General features: G+C 42.0%; 2 protein-coding genes across 2 annotated transcripts; one reads left to right on the forward strand and one right to left on the reverse strand.

Annotated features, from left to right (window-relative positions):
• Positions 1-2,068: 2,068 nt before the first annotated feature.
• On the reverse strand, positions 2,069-7,440 carry RPL9 (ribosomal protein L9). The gene is made up of 8 exons (XM_082482594.1): positions 7,392-7,440; positions 6,912-6,958; positions 6,713-6,828; positions 5,748-5,843; positions 5,298-5,430; positions 3,808-3,888; positions 3,224-3,340; positions 2,069-2,186 (listed from the first exon to the last, which is right to left on the reverse strand). Exons 2-7 carry the CDS (start codon positions 6,955-6,957, stop codon positions 3,234-3,236), a joined length of 579 nt encoding a protein of 192 aa, XP_082338720.1. The 5' UTR covers position 6,958; positions 7,392-7,440; the 3' UTR covers positions 2,069-2,186; positions 3,224-3,233.
• Positions 7,441-7,575: 135 nt separating this feature from the next.
• On the forward strand, positions 7,576-19,194 carry LIAS (lipoic acid synthetase). Its single transcript, XM_082482861.1, has 11 exons — positions 7,576-7,683; positions 9,365-9,537; positions 10,236-10,329; positions 11,104-11,184; positions 11,394-11,550; positions 12,418-12,475; positions 13,545-13,673; positions 14,232-14,377; positions 16,108-16,178; positions 16,959-17,070; positions 18,027-19,194. The coding sequence occupies exons 1-11, from the start codon at positions 7,606-7,608 to the stop codon at positions 18,077-18,079; spliced, it is 1,152 nt and encodes a 383-aa protein (XP_082338987.1). The 5' UTR covers positions 7,576-7,605; the 3' UTR covers positions 18,080-19,194.
• Positions 19,195-19,689: the final 495 nt, after the last annotated feature.

Raw genomic sequence — 19,689 nt, forward strand, 5'->3', positions numbered from 1 at the left:
TGGTTGGACTTGATAATCTTAAAGGTCCCTTCAAACCTAGAAAATTCTATGATTCTATGAAAACAATGAGAGGAGTTTATTGCTATTGCTGCGTTAAACAAAAGCTACCAACCCAGGCATAATGCTCTGAAAGGATAAATGAACCTGCTAATCTCATCTAAACTTTTCAGGGATGAAACCCAGACCAAGGGAAACATCTGGTTTTGATCATCTCAAAATGAGCCCTAGTTTTTCCTGTGAACTGCGCCATCATTTAAAATTCATGTTAGCCAGTCTGTTCAGTCATTGTATCAAACAGCACGCTCTGATCATCCCTGCCCAGGCAGGGACCACACACCTCTGGAGACGGGTAGAGAAGCTGCTCTAGACATGGAACGAAGGGCAAAAGGAGACACCAGTTAAATTCCTACTGCTTTCCTCCACTTCACATCCTTCTTTTCCAGTGGCTACTACCATTTTCAAGACACAGTGAAACCCCCAACCTGTTCCCACTAGAAGCTAGTTACATCAGTCTTAAGGTCCCCAAAGCAGATAGACACACTTCATCTGTACGCCAGTGCTTCTGAAGAGAAGAGGGATATAAACAGTCTTTTCCAACTGCATCTGAACACACAAGATACCATCAAACACAAGGTAAATGATAATGTATTATGATAAAGTAAATGACAACATAAATGATAAAGTATTATGGCCACTTACAGGCTACTAGATACTTTGTGAAGTGCTACTTTGACAGAACATGCAATCATCTGAATCCCAAACTCCCCATATTTGACCCAACCTTGAGTCTCCAGTTCATTAGTGCACAAGACTCTTTCTCCATTGTATTTCAAGTATTGGTGAACATCACAGAAGGTTCATTAATAGTACTAGTAAAATGACTCTGGCCCATTTTACACTACAAAATGTTCTACCAGCGCAGCAAACAGCGCAGGTGTTAGAAGTGCGTGCATCCTTCCACCACCCAAAGCCACCGACTAGTTCTCACTCACAGCAACTGTGGAATCAAACTGAAGCACACACTACAGCAGAACTCCTTTTGAATTCCATGTGCATTGTGGGCGCACAGAGAATTTTGGAAGACTCCTTTAGCTGCACAATTTGAACAGCACAAGAACCTATCTTAAAAACATTAAGCAGGCCATGTACAAAGTCCAAATCTAGCAGTTTAGTACTACTACTTTTCCAGGCTCAGAGATGCTGGTACCGTGCACCCGTTGAATTCAGAATCACACAAGTGGGTGCTTTGGGCAATTTTCTGAATTTCTTAGGCATGCATAGCTGCTTTCCTCAATATTAAGCTTTAGCCACTTGTTGCCAAGTATGGTTCTGCACTATCCCAGTATTTTCTGTAAATCTTTTTTTCAAAATTGAATGTAACAAGTGACAATGTGAATTTTACCATAGCACAGAAATAGCACAACATCCCAGTTAAATGATGCTACACAGCAAGATTAGTAAACATGAAAAACCCAGAGCCCTATCCCCAGATGACACCACTGTTCATGAAACTCAGCAAAAAGCTCTGCCTGAACTCTGAGGTCAAATCCTTGGTTTTCTTAATTGAGCAATACAGCTAAAGCAGCCTATTTTCAGATTATTATTTCCATCTCTGTATTCAATTTAAACAGTCTTATAAATTTGGTTCTACTGATTCCAATTTTGGTTTTAATCTACTTCCAATTCTGTCATCACAATTCTGAACTCCCTTCCAGAAACTGTACATGGAAATCAGTTTTAGCAGTTTGGTTTGAGGTTCTGAAATGATGTGGAAGAACACTAGTCTCCTTTCTGTGAGAACAATGCTTTTGCTATTCCTTAATGCTGCGATTTAAAACTACCACTTCGTGGCTTTACACGCTGGGTCCACACTCCACCGGCATGAGGTTTCCAAACCATCAGACTTCATTCAGTTTGAATGTTCTCAAGAGACTGGATAGTAACACGTACACAGCACTAACATTATCTTGCTTTACCCTGTGACGATCTGCTTCTCTAAAAGCCAGAGATCTTGAACAGGTTCACAAAATTACCACTTAGTTCTTAAAAAAAAAATAAGAGGCCAAGATATGAAATATGTTTTATTTTATTAAACCTCTCATGGTGTTTGGGTTTTGTATCAGATCCTTCAATACGGTACTTGCTGGTATGATGTCTCATGGTGGTTTGTTTCAGGATCCAGACAACTGTAAATAAAAAGTTAAGAGCTTTTAGAAAGGCTTTAAGCATCGCAAGTGTGAAATTGAAAGTTTATACACATATGACAAGTTAATTTATCTGATAGTTCTAGTGCAAGACAGACATTAATAGCTCAAAGAATTTGCTTAATTTTATTCAGATGAGAGTACTTAAAGATGCCTTCAAACACAACAGCTCGCGAGAGTTTAACAAGCAGGTAACAAGTTGTTCCGTCTCTCAAGGAACTTGGAACAGCACTAAAAGTATTTTTTTTCTGGTAGCTTCAAGTGTCTGGTACCTGGCTGGTGATAAAAGAAATTTTAGTTTATGAAACTCACTTCATCTGCACCCTCTGTCTCAAGCTTAGGTTCAGAAGGAACACATTCATTTTATTTGCAAGTCAGCCTGTCTCATCCTGCACCAGTGTTCTGTACCCTGTATGGAACCATGCATAGATGAAATGCATCAAATTCCTTTAGCAGTTAAAATTCTTAAGTTATCCCCAAATCTTTGTGCTCAACTTGAGTAACAAATCCAAGTACACAATGTTAAACAGCTGTCCTTGTTAAATTGACCTTTGTTTACAAGCATTTACACACAAACTGCACAGAAGACCTTTATACATAAAGTATGTGCTGACCACTTTTTTTAGTGAAGTCAGCATCCAACCAGGAGGAACACTAGTCTAAGAAAGGCTTCTCCGTAAATAGCTGTAACCTAGTCTGTCATGCTAGGTCAGTTGGTTTTAAATTCTCAGCCACCATCATAAGTAGCATACACAGTGTAGAATACAGCGCTTGAAAGTTATGTATTTCTCCATAGAGTAGCATAATAAGTTGATGAGAGATGGAAAGTGGATGTTAAGAGACCTAGCAAAAGCTAAGTTTTATGATACCTCTAATGATGTCTTTTACAAGCACAACTGCATCCCTGTTGGAAACCTGCTTAACCACAGCCTTGTTGATGTAGATAAACCTTGTCAAGTCCCCAGATCGAGTAACCATCTCTATGTGAAGATGTAGGATCTGTGTAAGATGATACCAACCTTTTAAGTTTTACTCATCTGCCTGCTGTACTGTTCCTTTCTCGGAGACATAGATACCGTCCAAGAATTTCCTGATATCCTTGTTCTTGACCGTAGTGGCTTGCTGAATCAAGGCAGCTATAGAGAAAGCAAGACCATTAGCACAAAGCAAGAGGTCCAAGCCAACATGTTGCCTTTGTTTACTCTCCAATAGATCAACTAACAAATGAAACTGTTCTAACAGTTCTAATGAAAACAGAATGCATTTCACTGAGCCCATCTTGGCAACTCGAGGCAGTGGCATTTTATTACTGCACTGTACAACTGAAAAGCTGAAAAGTTTGGTGCCAAAAAGGCCATCAATACTGACTCAAAAAAAAAAAAAAAAAAAGCTTTGTGGACTTGTAAAAATATCTTCAAATTTAGAAAAAGCATAAGAAACTATCAAAAGCAACTACAGGGACTAGAGGAAAAAAATATTGAGCTGCCATTTACCTCAGGGTTTGAGGAAAAAAAAAAAAAAAAAAAAGATGGTTTGCTAAGCTGACACCTTCAGATAAAAGTGGCAGTATCATTGTATCTTCCCACACATCTACATCACAAACCTGAATTGGAGACCAATTCAATGTCATTCCCTTCAAGGATCAGCTCATCTTTCTGGGCCTGGGATACTGCACAGGAAACACCTACAGAAAGGAAAACACACAGTCTTCATTTTAGTGAAGACATTAAAGCATACAAAAAAACCCAGTATTCATGTCCCAGTTTACAGATCTAGAAAGTAGTATTCTAGGCAATAATTAGCTTCCATGACTTTAAAAGAGTCCCCCAAATCCCCTCCAGGATTGTCCTCCCTCACAACTTCAGAAGTCAAAGATGAGTGCAAGTCATGCTCTGGATTGAAGGCAATTAAGTGATACTTCTACTTAAATGCTACTACATTACAGCATTAATCACCAGCACTGTGTATAAGCCAGAGATTTTGCCAGCATGGCTTCGTCAGCTAGGTGGTGCCATTTTCCACATTCTTATGTTCATTAACAAAACTGGAGTCACCCCAATCGAAAGTCATTAAAAACACCCCTGCCCCCTGACATGTCAAGCACCATATTTATATTATTTATACTAGGACATTTTAGAGTCTAACTGGAAACTTTCATTTGCAAGAAGAATAACACAAGTAAGTGTTCACAGTTTTATCTATTTAGTCAATAGATGTTAGATTTTAAGCCAGCACTTTACTATCTTTGCAGTAAATGCTGACTTATGAAAATCAAATACAGTAATCAAGCCCACCCCCAATATCCCACAGTAAATCAAAGTCAAAGCCACCATAAAAAAGTCAAAGTCAAAGCCACCCCACACCATTATCTACCAGTGGTTTTGAACAAGTCCGATGCTTTCATCTAAAGCCACTGCAAAACACCAGTCACACTAAATATCCTTACCCATACCTTCACCAGAAGTGGAACTATCAAAAAAAATTGATATGGAAAGCTACCCTACAGTCTTAAGGTAACTGTTTATGACATGTTCTGTCTCCCCCTTTTGAAGTTTAACAAGCTCCTTGAAATGCCTACTCTGCTCGATGTCTTACTAAAACTCCCAAGTATGCAAGATTTAAAACCAACAAACTTCAAAATTATTATCGTAGTTATCATATGTGCTCCTAGAACACGAGGAAATTCAAAATACGAGAACACTTCAAAGACAAAAACCATGATGTGGTGTGAGACTAGCTGGTGTACGTTTAAAACAGAAATACAAATTTAAAGTTGAGCACCTGCAGTTTATCAACTTATGAACATTGTCAAGATCTCACTACGATGAAAGTAAATACTGGGCTTCCTTGTAACTCGTATTACAGTAGCTAGCTCTAAACTAGTTACTAGCTAGTTCTCATTACTAAAAATAAATTACAAAAGCATTATTAATTACAAACAGTGGCAAAGGTACCATAAGATTACATAAACTCAAACAGGCAAATGCTGCTTCAACAGTCATTCACCATCTCCAGTATCAGTGGCAGTACCCAAAGAACGCAGTTTAGAAACCCTAGTCAGAAATAGTCAAGTACACCTCCAGATATGCTCACCTGGCCTCATACGCACTCTGCGAATGTACTTCTCTCCCAAGAAGTTTCGGATTTCCACAAGTGAGCCATTATCCTGTATAACTACGTTGATTGGGAAGTGAGCGTACACCGACCTCATCTTGTAACGAAAGCCCTAGATAAAGGACATCATCAGATATTGAAAGCAGAACGTGTCCATAAGAAAACAGATGCATTAAGCTAGCAAAGCAATTTAAACCCAAGATATACTGAAATAGTTTCTTAACAAGGGCAAGACACTAAGCCCAAGAAACATTCATGCTTTTTTGCACCTGCAGAACTTGTTTGACAGCAAGTGCAAGAAAAAAAAAAAAAAAAAAAAAAGAGAAAGCTACATCTAGGATGCTTAGAAAAACTCTCACTGAAGTAAAAGGCTGTCTGTTGTGAGTAACAAAAATGACAGGAGTTATCCTATTTCAAAACAAAACTCACCAGTGTAACACCCTTTATCATGTTCTGTACATGGCTGCAAATTGTGCGAACTGTTGCCAGCTCCTTTCTGTTACCCCACCACTTGTCAACACGTAGCTGTGTAAAAAAAGGTAGTAAAATCAACAAAATTTTCAGCTACATTTCAAAACTAAAAATGAAACATTTTTGTGACAAACTAGCAGTGAAAAGTTCAGATAAACTACTTAAAAGCCCACCTAATAAAAGCACATAAATATTGTTTCTTTGAAAGACTACTAAAGGCCCACCTAGCTCAAGCCTTTTAAGTCCTAACCCCCAAACGTATAAGAAGTATTTCTATTCTTCATGTCTTGCTACTAACAAATCTTCAAAGAAGCTGGGATAAATATTCTGACATGTTAAGCTGATGGATGTGCTATCAAATGCTAAACACTGAACACATTCCAAAGTCAGTCTTCTATGTATAATCTATCAACTTTTTAATGAAACACTGTGCGTGGGTCCAGTGTTTTAACAAAACACTAGATGCTTGTGAAAAAGTATCTGAAATCAGCCACACTTGCCCTTTTTCTTATAGTTTTTAAGGCTGCACAAAAATATTATGCATTTATTTAGAAAGCACCTGCTCTCCCGATGTAACTGGCCAATTCTGGAAATTAAATGTAGAGATTTATTTTCACCTAGCTAAAACTAACCAGTTTATAAAACATAATTATTGGGAAAGGGGTTGATCATTGTGTCCTATCTGACTGTAACTATAAAAGAAAATCAGTCTACAAATTCACTCCAACACATCACAGAACTGCAAAACTTCCATCGTGCCCGAGGTTCCACGAAACCTGCCTCTTTCAGACAACACCGAAGTAAGCAAAAAATTAAATTACATATCCAGCTGAACATTTTCGTCCCACTACTAAGAACTTTTTAACGTAGTTGTAAAGCTATCCTCCCTCCCTGGGCAGAGAAACGACCTCTGCAGCGCTCACCTTCTTGTGTTTCTTTCCCAGGAGGGAGAGCTCCACATTGATGTGGTTAAAATCACGTCGCAAGGTTCCTCTGGGGCCCTTAACGATGACTGTCCGTCCCTTCAGCGAGACACTGACTGCAACGCAAAGACAGACGCACATTAGCTGGTTGCGCGGTGCGGGATCAGCACCACGAAACGCCTCCCGAAGGCAGACGTACCTTGCTCGGGGATGTCAACGGTCTGGTTGCTGAGAATGGTCTTCATTCTACAAAGGACAACGGAGAGACGCTGCAGACCCTCAGACCAAAGCCCTCTTCTCGCGCCCTTTCCGCTCCTCCCCCGCACGTACCCTGGAACGCGCAGCTACGGAGAGCCGAACCCACCCTCTCCGCCACCCCCGAGCCGCCACGGCGCCGGGCTCCGCTGCCAACACCCATATATCCCGCCCGGGCCGCGGAGGGGCGGCGGCCTCAGCCTTCAACTCCACAGCGGGGCCCAGCCCGGGCCTAGAACCACTAGGGCGGGGGGGGGAGGGCTGGGTTAGGCGCCGTCCCGGGGGCTCTCCCCCTTCGCCATAGGGGACAAAAGGCGGCAGCCACGCCGGCGCCGCCCCGGCAAGTTGCCCGCGCCCCGGCGGGTCGCTCGTGGGGCTGCCCGCGGCCGATGGCCCCGGATATCGCCGCCGGCCCGCGCCTCACCTGGCAGCCGGCTGAGCTGAAAGAGGGAGCGTCTGACGTCATTACGTACTTGTAGCCGGTCCCGGAGCCTAAACGTCATCACGCCGAAGTAGCCGTCCAAGAGGCAAGGGTAGCCGAGGGCCGACGTGCCTGAGCTGACTGATGCGGGCAGGCGGGGCGGCCGAACGCCGAGAGGGTCGATAGGGCCGGGCCGGCGGTTCGGTGGGGTGCTGCCATGTCGTTGCTGCCGCGGGGCCGCGGGGCCGTCGCCGGCAGGGCCGCCCGGCGGCTGCTGCTGGGGCCCCAGGCACGGGTGAGTAGGCGCCGTGTCAGGGCCATGTGCCGCAGCGAGGGGCCGCAGGGCGGGTTGCCAAGCGTACCGGGGTGGGCGTTGCGGCCCGGCGGAAAGGAAACCTCGGGATGAGGTGAGGGGACGGGGGGACGTCGCGGCGGCAGAAGACGGTGCCGTTATCCGAGCTCGTCTCTTGATGGCTGCTGGTCGCGGGCGCGACAGCGGTGGTTGTTCCCCGCGGGCAGAGCCCGGGACGGGCCGTCCTGTGCGCGGCACCGGCGGTTTCGGGGCTTGAGGCGACCGCGGAGCGGCTGTGGCCGTGCACGGGGGAGGGAGAAAAAGTAATAGAAAATTGAGGTAGGGATCCCATCCGCTTCAAACCCCGCTTCTGAGAACCCGACTGGTGCGACCTTTCCATCGTCATAGAATTGTCTAGGTTGGAAAAGACCTTTAAGATCATCGGATCCAACCATCAGCCTAACACTGCCAAGTTCACCACTAAACCATGTCCCTCAGCACCACGTCTACACATCTTTAAAATACCTCCCAAGTATGGGGAGGGATGGCGATTCCACCACTTCCCTGGGCAGCCTGTTCCAATGCTTGACAACCCTTTTGGTGAAGAAATTTTTCCTAATATCCAATCTAAACCTCCCCTGGTGTAACTCAAGGCCATTTCCTCTTGTCCCATTGCTTGTTACTTGGGAGAAGAGGTCGACCCCCACCTCGCTACAGCCTCCTTTCAGGTAGTTGTAGAGAGTGATAAGGTCTCCCCTCAGCCTCCCCTTCTCCAGGCTGAACAACCCCAGTTCCCTCAGCCGCTCCTTATAAGAATTGTGTTCCAGACCCCTCACCAGCTTTGTTGCCCTTCTCTGGACATGCTCCAACACCTCAATGTCTTTCTTGTAGTGAGGGGCCCAAAATTGAACACAGTATTCGAGGTGGGGCCTCATCAGTGCTGAGTACAGAGGTACAATCACTTCCGTAGTCCTGCTGGCCACGCTATTGCTGATACAGGCCAGGATGCTGTTGGCCGCCTTTGCTACCTGGGCACACTGCTGGCTCATATTCAGCCGGCTGTCCACCAACACCCCCAGGTCCTTTTCCACTGGGCAGCTTTCCAGCTACTCTTCCCCAAGCCTGTAGCGCTGCATGGGGTTGTTTTGACCTAAGTGCAGGACCCGGCACTTGGCCTTGTTGAACCTCATACCATTGGCCTCGGCACATTGATCCAGCCTGTCCAGATCCTTCTGCAGAGCCATCCTACCCTCAAGCAGATCAATGTTCCCACCCAACTTGGTGTCATCTGCAAACTTACTGAGGGTGCACTCCATTCCCGTCATCCAGGTCATCGATAAAGATATTAAACAGAACAAAACGTCCATCTGTTACTGACTTGGCAGCATACTGTTAATCATCTCAGTGTCTTGTTTTTCAGCCCTGAAATCTCAAATTAATCCATAGAATGTTATTTACATCCAAAAACTGTATAACTTGATTTGATATTAAGATATTTGGAAGAGATCATGATTTTTGTCTGTTTCACATGACTTAAAATTATCTATTTAACTTAAAGGCAATTGGGAAAAGGCTTACATAAACTCTATAAAGGGTACACTAACCACCAGAAGGGCAAGCGCTGGTTTAGTATATAGTACTAGCACGTCTATAATTCAATAAATTATAGCATTGCTTCTTTTAGGTGTCTGGGAGCCATGTGTGTAACCAGTACAGAACATCAGGTTCTTTGCCAGAGGAAAAAAAAGAGTTTCTGCAAAATGGACCAGACTTGCAAGACTTTGTATCTGGAGATTTGTCAGACAAGAGTGCATGGGCTGAATATAAAGGCAATTTGAAGCGTCAGAAAGGAGAAAGGTAATTGTGATTTTAAACAACTGTAGTTGCTTCCAGGCAGTATCTTGCATGTTTAATATTAACTACAAAATGTCTACAATGTATTTTTATTAAATTCTGTTGTACTGGGTTGCCAATTTCATAACTTTTCAAGAAAGAACAAACACTTATATTATTAACTCAAATACGTTACAAAACATGAAGACATGGTGGTATTTTCTCATTTGACTGCCTGTGCCATGGCCTGTATTAAGTTACAAATACACATCAGTAGGTGAGTGTACCTTACTTTGGTGTTGAAAAAATATTATTGATAGAGTAAAACAAATAAATGAAGACTAAATTAAAAAAGCTGTAAAGCCGCCCATATTTCCAGTTACAAATTTGATCTGACTTTGTGATAGCTGCACAACATACGCTGCCATTAATTGTTGCTATCTCCAGTGTGGCACTATTAAATCCCACTGGTACAGTTAACAGCTTTAAACCTTCCAGTGACAATAAACTCCTACTCTTGAATGTTGGGATGATGATAAACATGGAAGAGAGAAGTCCGTTATGACTATGAATGATGTCAATATTGGCTGCTGAGTTGCATCAGGTTTCAAGGAACCTTTCCTAGTTCATATCTGTAACAAATTAAAGTGGATCTATGAAATCAATGGAAGCTTACCATGTAAATAATTTACTAATCTTTATGTTTGCTTGATGTTATTCAGGCTGCGACTTCCTCCGTGGCTGAAAACAAAGATTCCCATGGGAAAGAACTACAATAAACTAAAGAATACCTTGAGAAGTTTAAATCTTCATACGGTAAATCTAGTACCAACCAAGTTTTCCTGTAGAAATAAGGCATTTTTTACAGATACAAAGTTACTTCCCTGTGAAGGGCGAGTAGAAATGATATCTTGCATGATCCTCAATGCTGAAACCAAGCCCAATTCTGATCCTTGTTGCCAGTGGTGAATTTTACGCATAAAGAATGAAGACAAATCCAATAGAGTATTTCATGTTTTTCCTGCTGTGATTTTAAATACTAGGGCTTACTACTTGCATCACCAAAGAGATAAAAAGATGCTATGTGTGACTGCTTTTAATGTAAACACACACAATTTCAGAGTTATATACGTTTTGCATGAAAAGAAATCATAGAAATACGTGTATTTCATTAAATATACCCTACAGATGTTAAAAAATGGTGGGTATGCATGGACAGCTTCTTTGCTTTTTTTAGAGTAAGATCATGCTTTAATGAATCATAGACTTTGTGAACATTTTATCAGTTTTTAAACTTAAAATGTTAATGACAATCTCTGCTAATTAATAAGGTAGTTATGTGGTTGAGGAGTTTTTGGAGTTGTAAAGTAGAGGAAAAGAAGGGTAATGGATGTCAGGAAACAATTCTTCTCTTCCTAGCTATTCTACTCACTTCTTATAGAACAACATGTAATTCTTAATCACCTCATTTATCACAGAAGGAATTATGTTTAGTTTGTAGGCTACTGTTGAAATTGTTTATTAATATAATAATAATTTTCTATAATAATATAGAAAAAAGACAGGTACATTACTGTCTTTTACCTTTAGGTTTGTGAAGAAGCACGTTGTCCCAACATAGGAGAATGCTGGGGAGGTGGCGAATATGCTACGGCTACAGCTACCATTATGGTAAGCCATTAACTGTTTCTGAAGTATTCTAGTAATGTTTGAGCTGTTTGTAGTGTATTGTTGGATCTCTGCACTAGTGGTGTGGGTTTATTACAAGAAATTTAGAATGCATCGCTGTCCTTGTTGTTTTGCTTAGCGTTGGGATTTCTCTGAGCTAGCTTCCGCTGCTGTTTCTGAATGTAAAGGTAGGAACGTCTGTCTTGTTTCAGCTGATGGGTGACACGTGCACTAGAGGTTGCAGATTTTGTTCAGTCAAGACAGCAAAAAATCCACCTCCACTGGATCCCGAGGAGCCTTACAACACAGCAAAGGCTATAGCTGAGTGGGGCTTGGATTATGTTGTATTGACGTCTGTGGACAGAGACGGTTAGTATGTTGTCTCTCATCTCCTTCAGTCTAAGCTCTCACATGCCTTAGATGGGGTAAACGCAGACCTTGATAGAAGTTTGTCACTCAGTGCAGTTGTTGAGGATTACTATGTTAAAGGAGTGGACTGTGCTGAAACTTTGGAAGGTTTCTACATATTCTTAGTATTTCTCTGTCTGGTGAAATGTAACAGAAGTTACACTGTTATTAAACATTAAAATATTACAATACTTCATTAAGTATTTTAACTAGTTGGGTTTTTTTAATACATACACATACACTGTGTTCTATTATTTGATCAGCAAAAAAAAATCCTACAAACATTCATATATATATAGAACTTCCTTCTAAAAACTAAACTTGGAATAAATTATACTTAGCAAAACTGAAAGTTGCCTTTTTCTAAGGTTGTAGTAGCTGCTTTATGGTGACATCACATAGGTGGGGAAAACCATTGTAAAGACTGTTAAGGTGGAAATTCCAGTAGCTTCAAAGTGGCTTACAATAAAAGAGCAATTTTTTTTTTCTTTTTTTCAATTTTTGCAGAACTGTTTCTCAGATCAAAACCATAAATAGATAAAGCCATTCTGTGCTCAGGCTGACAGTGAACCTAGAGACAGTTAAATTCAGAATAAACATTTGAAGTCTGCCCTAAACAATCACAGTTAGACTTTGTGCAGGACAAGGCTTGGTAGAGTATCTGTTTTAAATCTTTGGCATAAGCGGTAAGATAAGACTGGGCTTCGACTAAGAACTGCTTTATTAGTTTGCATTTAAATTTGACTCTGCAGTTTTTTTGTGGCTTTGCTAATAAGTAAATACATTTCTTGAACAGAAAGGTTAACTGAATAATTGAAATGCTTCTAGATATGCCTGATGGTGGAGCAGAACACTTTGCAAAGACAGTCTCTCATCTGAAAGAAAGGTATATTTTTAGTGTATTACTATTGGTATTACAATATATAGGTCAAAACTACCTTTTACTGGATTATTCCAGGGGACATGCAAATACAAAAATCTGCCTTTAGCTTATCTATGTCCCTTTTTTTTTTCCTCCTGTTCTTCATCTTTCTCATATGATGTCCCCAAAGTATTTTGAATTTGGATGCATTTCCCATTTAGCCCAGGCTTATTTAAAGCTAAGCACTAGATTATTTCTTTGACCACGTGGCTGGTTTACCAGAAAATAAGTACATACTTTTGAGGTATGTTTATTCTTGAAGCCTGGTGGCTCAGACACGGTGGATTTAGATAACAGTGGCACCACATGACAGAAGAAGTCGGGTTTCTCTGTCGGCAGTGAAAAAGCAGATTGCTTTTTGTGTTTTCCCATGATGGCTGTCTCTGTGATAGTGCCGCCCTGCTTTCCCTGGCTGTGCCACCTGCATTCTTGGCGTCAGTGCCCTCGACGCCATTTGATAGCAGACTTGTCCGCCTGCAGGTTTAATTTGTACAGCCTCGTCGCAGTCTTTATCCAGTGGGACTCGGAAGGCTCCTGCAGTTTTTCCCACCTGCCTTTTCTGAGCTGAAATCAGGATACCGGACACCAAGATTACGCTTCAGGGCAATAGCGCAGAGTCTTCTTATCTCTGTAGGCAGGATCATAGCTCCTCTGCTGTTTTGGAGTTATGCTATTAGACTTAGCCTGCAACAGAGACATGTGAAAAATCATGTATAAACGGTGAATGAGATTGTTTAAAAGACCCTTGGAATGGCTTTTATATGTATTATTTGGCTTTCATTCCATTCCAGCTCACATCAGTCAAATCAGGAATCACACACGTGATGTTTTGTTTGAATTGTAATACCAGTACTTGCAGAAATCTATTATTTTAGAAGCATGTTGTGAATCAACTCCGCCTTGCTCATCAGAGCATCATTTATTTAGTAATTTTTTTTGTTATATTGATTTTTTAAATTTTTTTTTTCTTTTTTTATTAGCAACAGTGACACCAACCCCGCAGCCGCGTTCATTTTCCGTCTCTCCATTTCAGGAACCCGAAGATCCTGGTGGAATGCCTCACCCCCGATTTTCGAGGGGACCTGGCGGCTGTGGAGAAGGTGGCGCGGTCGGGCCTGGACGTGTACGCCCACAACCTGGAGACGGTGCCGGCGTTACAGCGGTGAGCGCCGGGCGGTGGGCGGCGGGCAGCACTGAGACCTGCTGCCGTGGGGGGGGGTTCTGTGTGACAGGGACGGCCGGAGCTGCGCGCATCCCCCGCCGAGACCCTTCCCTTCCCTTCCCCTCCCTCTCGGGGCAGGGCCGCAGCCCGAAATGGCGCGGGGTGGGGTGGGCCGTGCGCCGCCGTGACCGCCGCCCGCCGGCAGAGGGCGCCCTCGCCCGCGCCGCGCCCCGTCCCCGCTGCGGACGCCGGTGTCGGTCCGGCCTGTCTCCCCACCCCCGCCCTTTTTTTTTTGGGGGGGGGGCGGGGCGGGGGCACCGGCGCCGTGGGAGCGGGGAGCCCGGCTCTGGGACTCAAACAGGCGGGAAACGGGGGCGTGCGTGTCCCCTGGGTCGTTGTGCTGCGAGGGTGCTTCCAGCCGGTCGCCCTAACCGGCTCGACCGTCCAAATTGCCGTTTTCACTGTGTAAGAGCAGAACGCAGATTTCTCGGTGTCTCCTAACTTCCGTGCACCCTTTTTTTTTTTTTTTCCCTCCCCTTGTGCTGAAAACACGAACAGGAAAGTCCGTGATCCCCGAGCCAACTTTGAGCAATCCATACGAGTGCTGAAGCACGCTAAAAAGGTCCAGCCCGGTGTCATTTCTAAAACCTCCATTATGTTGGGGCTAGGCGAGACTGATGAACAAGTCTATTCCACAATGAAATGTAAGTTGGTGTTGAAATACATGCCAAAATTCACAGGTATGAATTAATTTGGTACCAATTAATTTGATTGTGTTGGTAAACTGTGGTTTGCCTCTATGCGCAAATCAGTTTTAGCTGGTGCAGGAAATGTTTTCTAAGCTTTATGGGGGGGAAAAAAAAGTTTGGTTAAAAAAGATTGAACTGCTGAAATATTTTGCCTTCTCCTGGCTTTCTGGTTCAAGACAGATTTCAGACAGGTAGATCCAGCTCGTGTTGATTTCTACAGAAGTTAGAACTCTCCTTGTGTGACTATATTAACATCCTTATCTTTGCAATACTTAAATAATGGGCTTGCAACATAGTTGTGTTATTGTGCATTCTTTTTTAGAAATAGCAGACCTGATGTTTAAAATAGTTTATTTCAGCTTACTTACGCACAAAAATACTTGTTATCCTTGAAGCTGTAGCGTGTTCTTATGTCTTCATGTAAATGTATTTTTAAGAGGAGAAAAATGTCACAGTGGTAAGTGAATACAATGTGCTTGTAAGAAGAAATTCATAAATCCTATGGCATTTCTCCCATATTCTGAAAGAAGGTCTACCTGGTACTTTATTTTGTGTACAGCAACCCATATTTAGAACGCAGTGATGTAGTCTAGTTTTTCTGCAGCTGTTCCACAATCTGGACCATGAAATTACAGTTCCTGATTTTTCCATTCTCCTGCCTAGCATTTCCTAGCCACGAGAGTATGGAAGTTCAGATTTGGTGCTATTTGTTTCAGGTCGCTTTCATGGATGTATTTGGAGCCAAGCTTTACCCACTGCATTCATTCAGTTATTCTAATTTTGTTCCCTTTCCCTCCTCTGGGTATGAGAACATGTAAACGTGCTGGTACTGAACCAGTTTCTTTACAGAACCATTTCAATCTAAGCAGAGGTTCCGGGGTAACAGTGTGTATAATGCTGAGGTCAAAACACCATCTTTTCTTCCTGTTTGAAGTGGGGCAATCAGCCCAAGTAGCCAGAAAATATGTGGAGATGTTAATGCAAAATCTGATTCCTCAGCCATCCCTTCATTCAGAATACCCCACTAGCTGCAGCGAACCTAATTCTTCAGGCTAGCTGCTGACTATCAGGTGTCTGGATTTCCCTCTGTAAATAGACTACCTGAACTCATTTGCTGTATATTCATTCTAGTATACACACAAATTTTAGCAGACAAAGTTTATGAGGTTCTGCAGGCATCGAAACTGACATACATCCTAAGTGTGTAAAACTGGCAAAAGATGTTGGCAGTTTCCCCTGTTTTATAGCTCTTTAGAATTGTCCACATCTTTTCAGTATGAAGTCTCTTGAAACAGTGGAGGGGTGCCAAGTGTACGTGCGTGCATCCATTTTTTGTCAAACGAAGGCTCTGACCTAAAGACACAGTGAAAAGCGGCAAGATAAAAAAGACAAGAGCATGTCGTCTCAATGCAGTGAGACACATGACTGCAGTGAGCGCAGCACCATGGTATTCTCTAGCTTTAAACTAGGTATAGATAGCTCAGGCCTTGCAGCAGCATAGAGCGCAGAATGAGGTACGTGGCTACCGCTCATGGGAGTTGCAAGTTCCCTTTGCTGGGGAGCAGAATGTAGCCCCCGCGGGGTGCTGCAGAGTCACTTTGCTAGACTTGGAAGGAGGGTGTTTTCTAATTGCTGACAATCCCTTGTGATCCTTCTGCCACTAACAGGGAATTTTGTTTTTACAGTATTGAGGGAAGCAGATGTAGATTGTTTGACCCTGGGACAGTACATGCAACCAACAAAACGTCACCTAAAGGTAAAAATACCTTTAATTTACAGGCAGCGTTATGGTCTGTGCCTTGCACAGTCAAGTTTCCTCTTTCTAAATTGAGGCTTGATATGCATCCTTACCTTAATGGTGGATGTTGGGAAAAATTTCCTTGTTTAACCTGACCTTCATCTGTTACGGATTCTTGACTAAAATTGACCTCAGCCATGTAATCTGTTCCACCTTCTGCAGACTTCCTACTGCTACTTGCTGCCGTTAGCTGGGGAGACAGTGGGAGCTGAGGCGTGCTTCTGGAAAAGTCTCAGTCTGTGTCTCAAACATAATGGCTCACGCCAGCTCCCCTTCACTGCTGTCTCATAGGCTCTCCCTTAATGGTGCCACTTCAGCTGGGGAAGTTACCAGTTTCTCCTTCTGTAACCTGTGCAGGGCTCGAGTCTCTGTCCTGTTACTGCAGTTCACTGAAATAACTATTAGTGAAGAGATTTGTAGGACTATTGGGTTTTTTTACTAACTTGGACAAAAAAAAAAAAAGGTTTGCTCCAACAGACCGTTCAAAAACAGTGAAGAAAATGATAAAGCAACAATGAGAAATTAAATCCTAAACTTTTCAGCTAAATACGAAAAGCAAATAAAATGCATTCTTTTGGTAGAAAGCAGAGAGAAAATTCATTTTGTGACTTGACTGCTTAAAGTTTTGGAGTGTAAAATTTTGAACTTGCAATATAACCATGTTTCATGTCACTACACACTGGCTATAGCCATTTCCTTTGCATTAATACCTGATCAAAATTAATTCTTTTCACTCAGGTTGAAGAGTACATAACTCCCGAAAAATTTAAGTACTGGGAAAAAGTAGGAAACGATCTTGGATTCCATTACACCGCTAGCGGGCCTTTAGTGCGCTCCTCCTATAAAGCAGGTAAATCACTTTGAAAAGCATTAGATTTTTTCATGCATAACATTTTAATAAATAAAGTTAAAATGTTGAATGAGTTTGCAACAAAGCTCACCTTAGCTCAAGGACACCTCATATAGTTATCCTTTTTTTTTTTTTAATTATTTACACTCATTGTCTTCTATAGGTCATGTAAATGCATCAGTATGACAGTAATTGGTATTCGTACAATTGCTGTGCTGCTTAAGCTGATTTTTTGCCAAAACTAGTTTGTACTATACTTAATGGATGAGGCAGGATAAAGGGTACCCAATTTGCAAGTTTTTCTTTACATTCTGCCTCTTGGCCACTTCAAGGTTTTATGGGGCCCTTTGTTGTTTGTGATGTAATTTTGTGGCTTTAAGCAGAATTTATTTACAGTGCCCTGGAAATAATTAGACACATTTATGGCAGTGCTTTTTCTGACGAAGCACTGGGTATTAAGTAGCAGCTGATATTAATAGAACTGTTGTGTAGGTCTCACATCCTGCTTTTTTCCTAAGGAGGGAGGAGAGAAGACTCATCTGGGGCACCTTGCTTCTCAGGCTGTTCTAGTGACAGCTCAAATGAGACTGGCAGCAGGTTTCACTAGAAGTTGCTGATAGATTATGAAATAGGATTTAATTTTTAATTAAATCACTCCACCTTTGCCTGTTGGCGAGCACAGAGAATCAGAGCTATTTCATAAAATTGGGCATGTGGAAAATAGGGATTTGGGGAGTTGTTTGTTGGGTTACAGATTTTGTTTGGGATTTTTTTTTTGCACCCCTGCTGGATATATTGAAAGTGCCATTGTATAGAATTGAATCACTATAAAATACTGGTAAGAAAACTGTTTTATAGAGTAGAGTACTCACATTAAATGAGAACGTGTATTGTTTGGCTTTATTTCATTGAAGTACCTACAAGTCATTTTGGTGCTTTTTTTGCCTTTTAATTAGGTGAATTCTTCTTGAAGAACTTGGTAGAAAAAAGAAAGACAAAAGCCATCTGAAAATGAGAGTGAACCTATTTAAAGCAGCCAGTTTTAAGGATCCTTTTTTTTCAGCATATCATTATACTCAGTTCCAGAAATGCAGAAGACCAGATGGTGAATGTATGAGTAAGCTTACTATCTGTCCAGAACACTTTTCTCTCACTGAAACACTTGACAGTATTTTACCTAATTCCTCCTGGCAAGGCTACAACTGCATAGTACTTCTAGTGTTCGGCAAAAAGTCAGAAGCTAGAACTGATTTTGAAAGAGCGATGGAAATGAGGTGGAAGAAATGTAAGCTGGAAAAAAATGGACAGATTTAAGTAAACAGGTTTGATACTACCATCAATATTGGTGCAGTTTGGTACTTCTGAAGATGTAATTTGAAAGGTACCAATATTTTGGTGTATCTTACCATTACGTAACACAAGTTTGCAGGGATTCCGGGAAATAGAGTTCTGAAGATTGCATACATGACAAAGGACCATCTTAGGGCTATCTTGAACCACATCAGAGAAAGTATCAGTAATACTCCTTCAAGAAATGGTATCTCTTAACTGCATCTTAAGAAAATGAGCTATACCATTCTGATAGCTAATGCTTTTCAGGTGCTTGCATGTCTCAAAGTGTGAGCCTTGGTGAGCACAAGGTATCAAGTTGAAGAAAACGAGCCCTTTCTGGCAAGACAGTTAACCTTGTGTAGATACCATATAATTTAAACTGTATGGAAAATCAGAGTTGCTGGTAACAGCATAAATAGAGCCACCCCTAATTTGGGTACATGACTGTAACAAACCCCACTGAGTTGCACAGGTGCTTCTTTGGTGTTGGGTGTGCAGAACTACTGCTATTCTGTACTGTGCTTCTACTCCCCAGGTATCATCTTGCCATTAAAGGAAAGTTAAATACCCAGTCCAAGCGTGTGGTGGTTCTGTTTGGTTGATCTGGTTACCTGCCCCCTGGAGACCTGGTCTGGCTGTTAAATCGGAATGCAGACACGTGAACGCATCATAGATGAAATGTGAAATCCATTATGGATTGTACTGAGCTCAAGCAGAACTAAAAGCACGGCTTATGGTATACTAGCAGCTGTAAATTCTTCTCTTTACAGTCGTTATAGTTCAAAGTGCATCCCTCCCTAATAATTCTCTGTTGTCTGCTATGGACAGTAGATACAATTTTTGAACTGGCTTAAGCTGTATCTTCATGGAGTTATTTGGGAAATATGCCAGGAATTTGGTATCTGGTCCCAAACTCTCATCATGCAGGTAATCCTATGGCTGGCTATAGTACTTGTCTAAATTACTGTAGTCCATATGAAGAAGAGTGGACCCTCCACCCACCCCATACTCAGCAAGATGGTACAAGTAAGGCAGCTAATTAGCAAGTTAATATGTAGGAGAAACTTGGTATTGTCATGAACAACAAAAATCAGATTATACCACCGAGGCCAGCGATGCACAGTTGAGACTTCACAAAATGAAATATAGCAATATTAAAGCATTATGAAGACTCATAACCTTAAGCTAGAAGGAATGTACTAATTAAACAGTATAATGGAAGTATAAATTGGGGGAAGAGAAACCTGAGCCATGAAGAACAGAGTGGAAGAACAGAGAAACAGAAGT

Source organism: Vanellus vanellus (genome assembly GCF_965231255.1).
Source record: "Vanellus vanellus genome assembly, chromosome: 4".
NCBI lineage: Eukaryota > Metazoa > Chordata > Aves > Charadriiformes > Charadriidae > Vanellus > Vanellus vanellus.

Excerpts from the sequence above, each read along its gene's own strand:
- LIAS (XM_082482861.1), top strand. The coding sequence starts at position 7,606 with ATGTCGTTGCTGCCGCGGGGCCGCGGGGCCGTCGCCGGCAGGGCCGCC. Across the intron at positions 9,538-10,235 it reads AAGCGTCAGAAAGGAGAAAG|GCTGCGACTTCCTCCGTGGC; the intron begins GTAATTGTGATT and ends GATGTTATTCAG. Across the intron at positions 14,378-16,107 it reads AGTCTATTCCACAATGAAAT|TATTGAGGGAAGCAGATGTA; the intron begins GTAAGTTGGTGT and ends TTGTTTTTACAG.
- RPL9 (XM_082482594.1), bottom strand. The coding sequence starts at position 6,957 with ATGAAGACCATTCTCAGCAACCAGACCGTTGACATCCCCGAGCAAG. Across the intron at positions 6,829-6,911 it reads CGTTGACATCCCCGAGCAAG|TCAGTGTCTCGCTGAAGGGA; the intron begins GTACGTCTGCCT and ends TTTGCGTTGCAG. Across the intron at positions 5,431-5,747 it reads TGATAAAGGGTGTTACACTG|GGCTTTCGTTACAAGATGAG; the intron begins GTGAGTTTTGTT and ends TCCTTTATCTAG.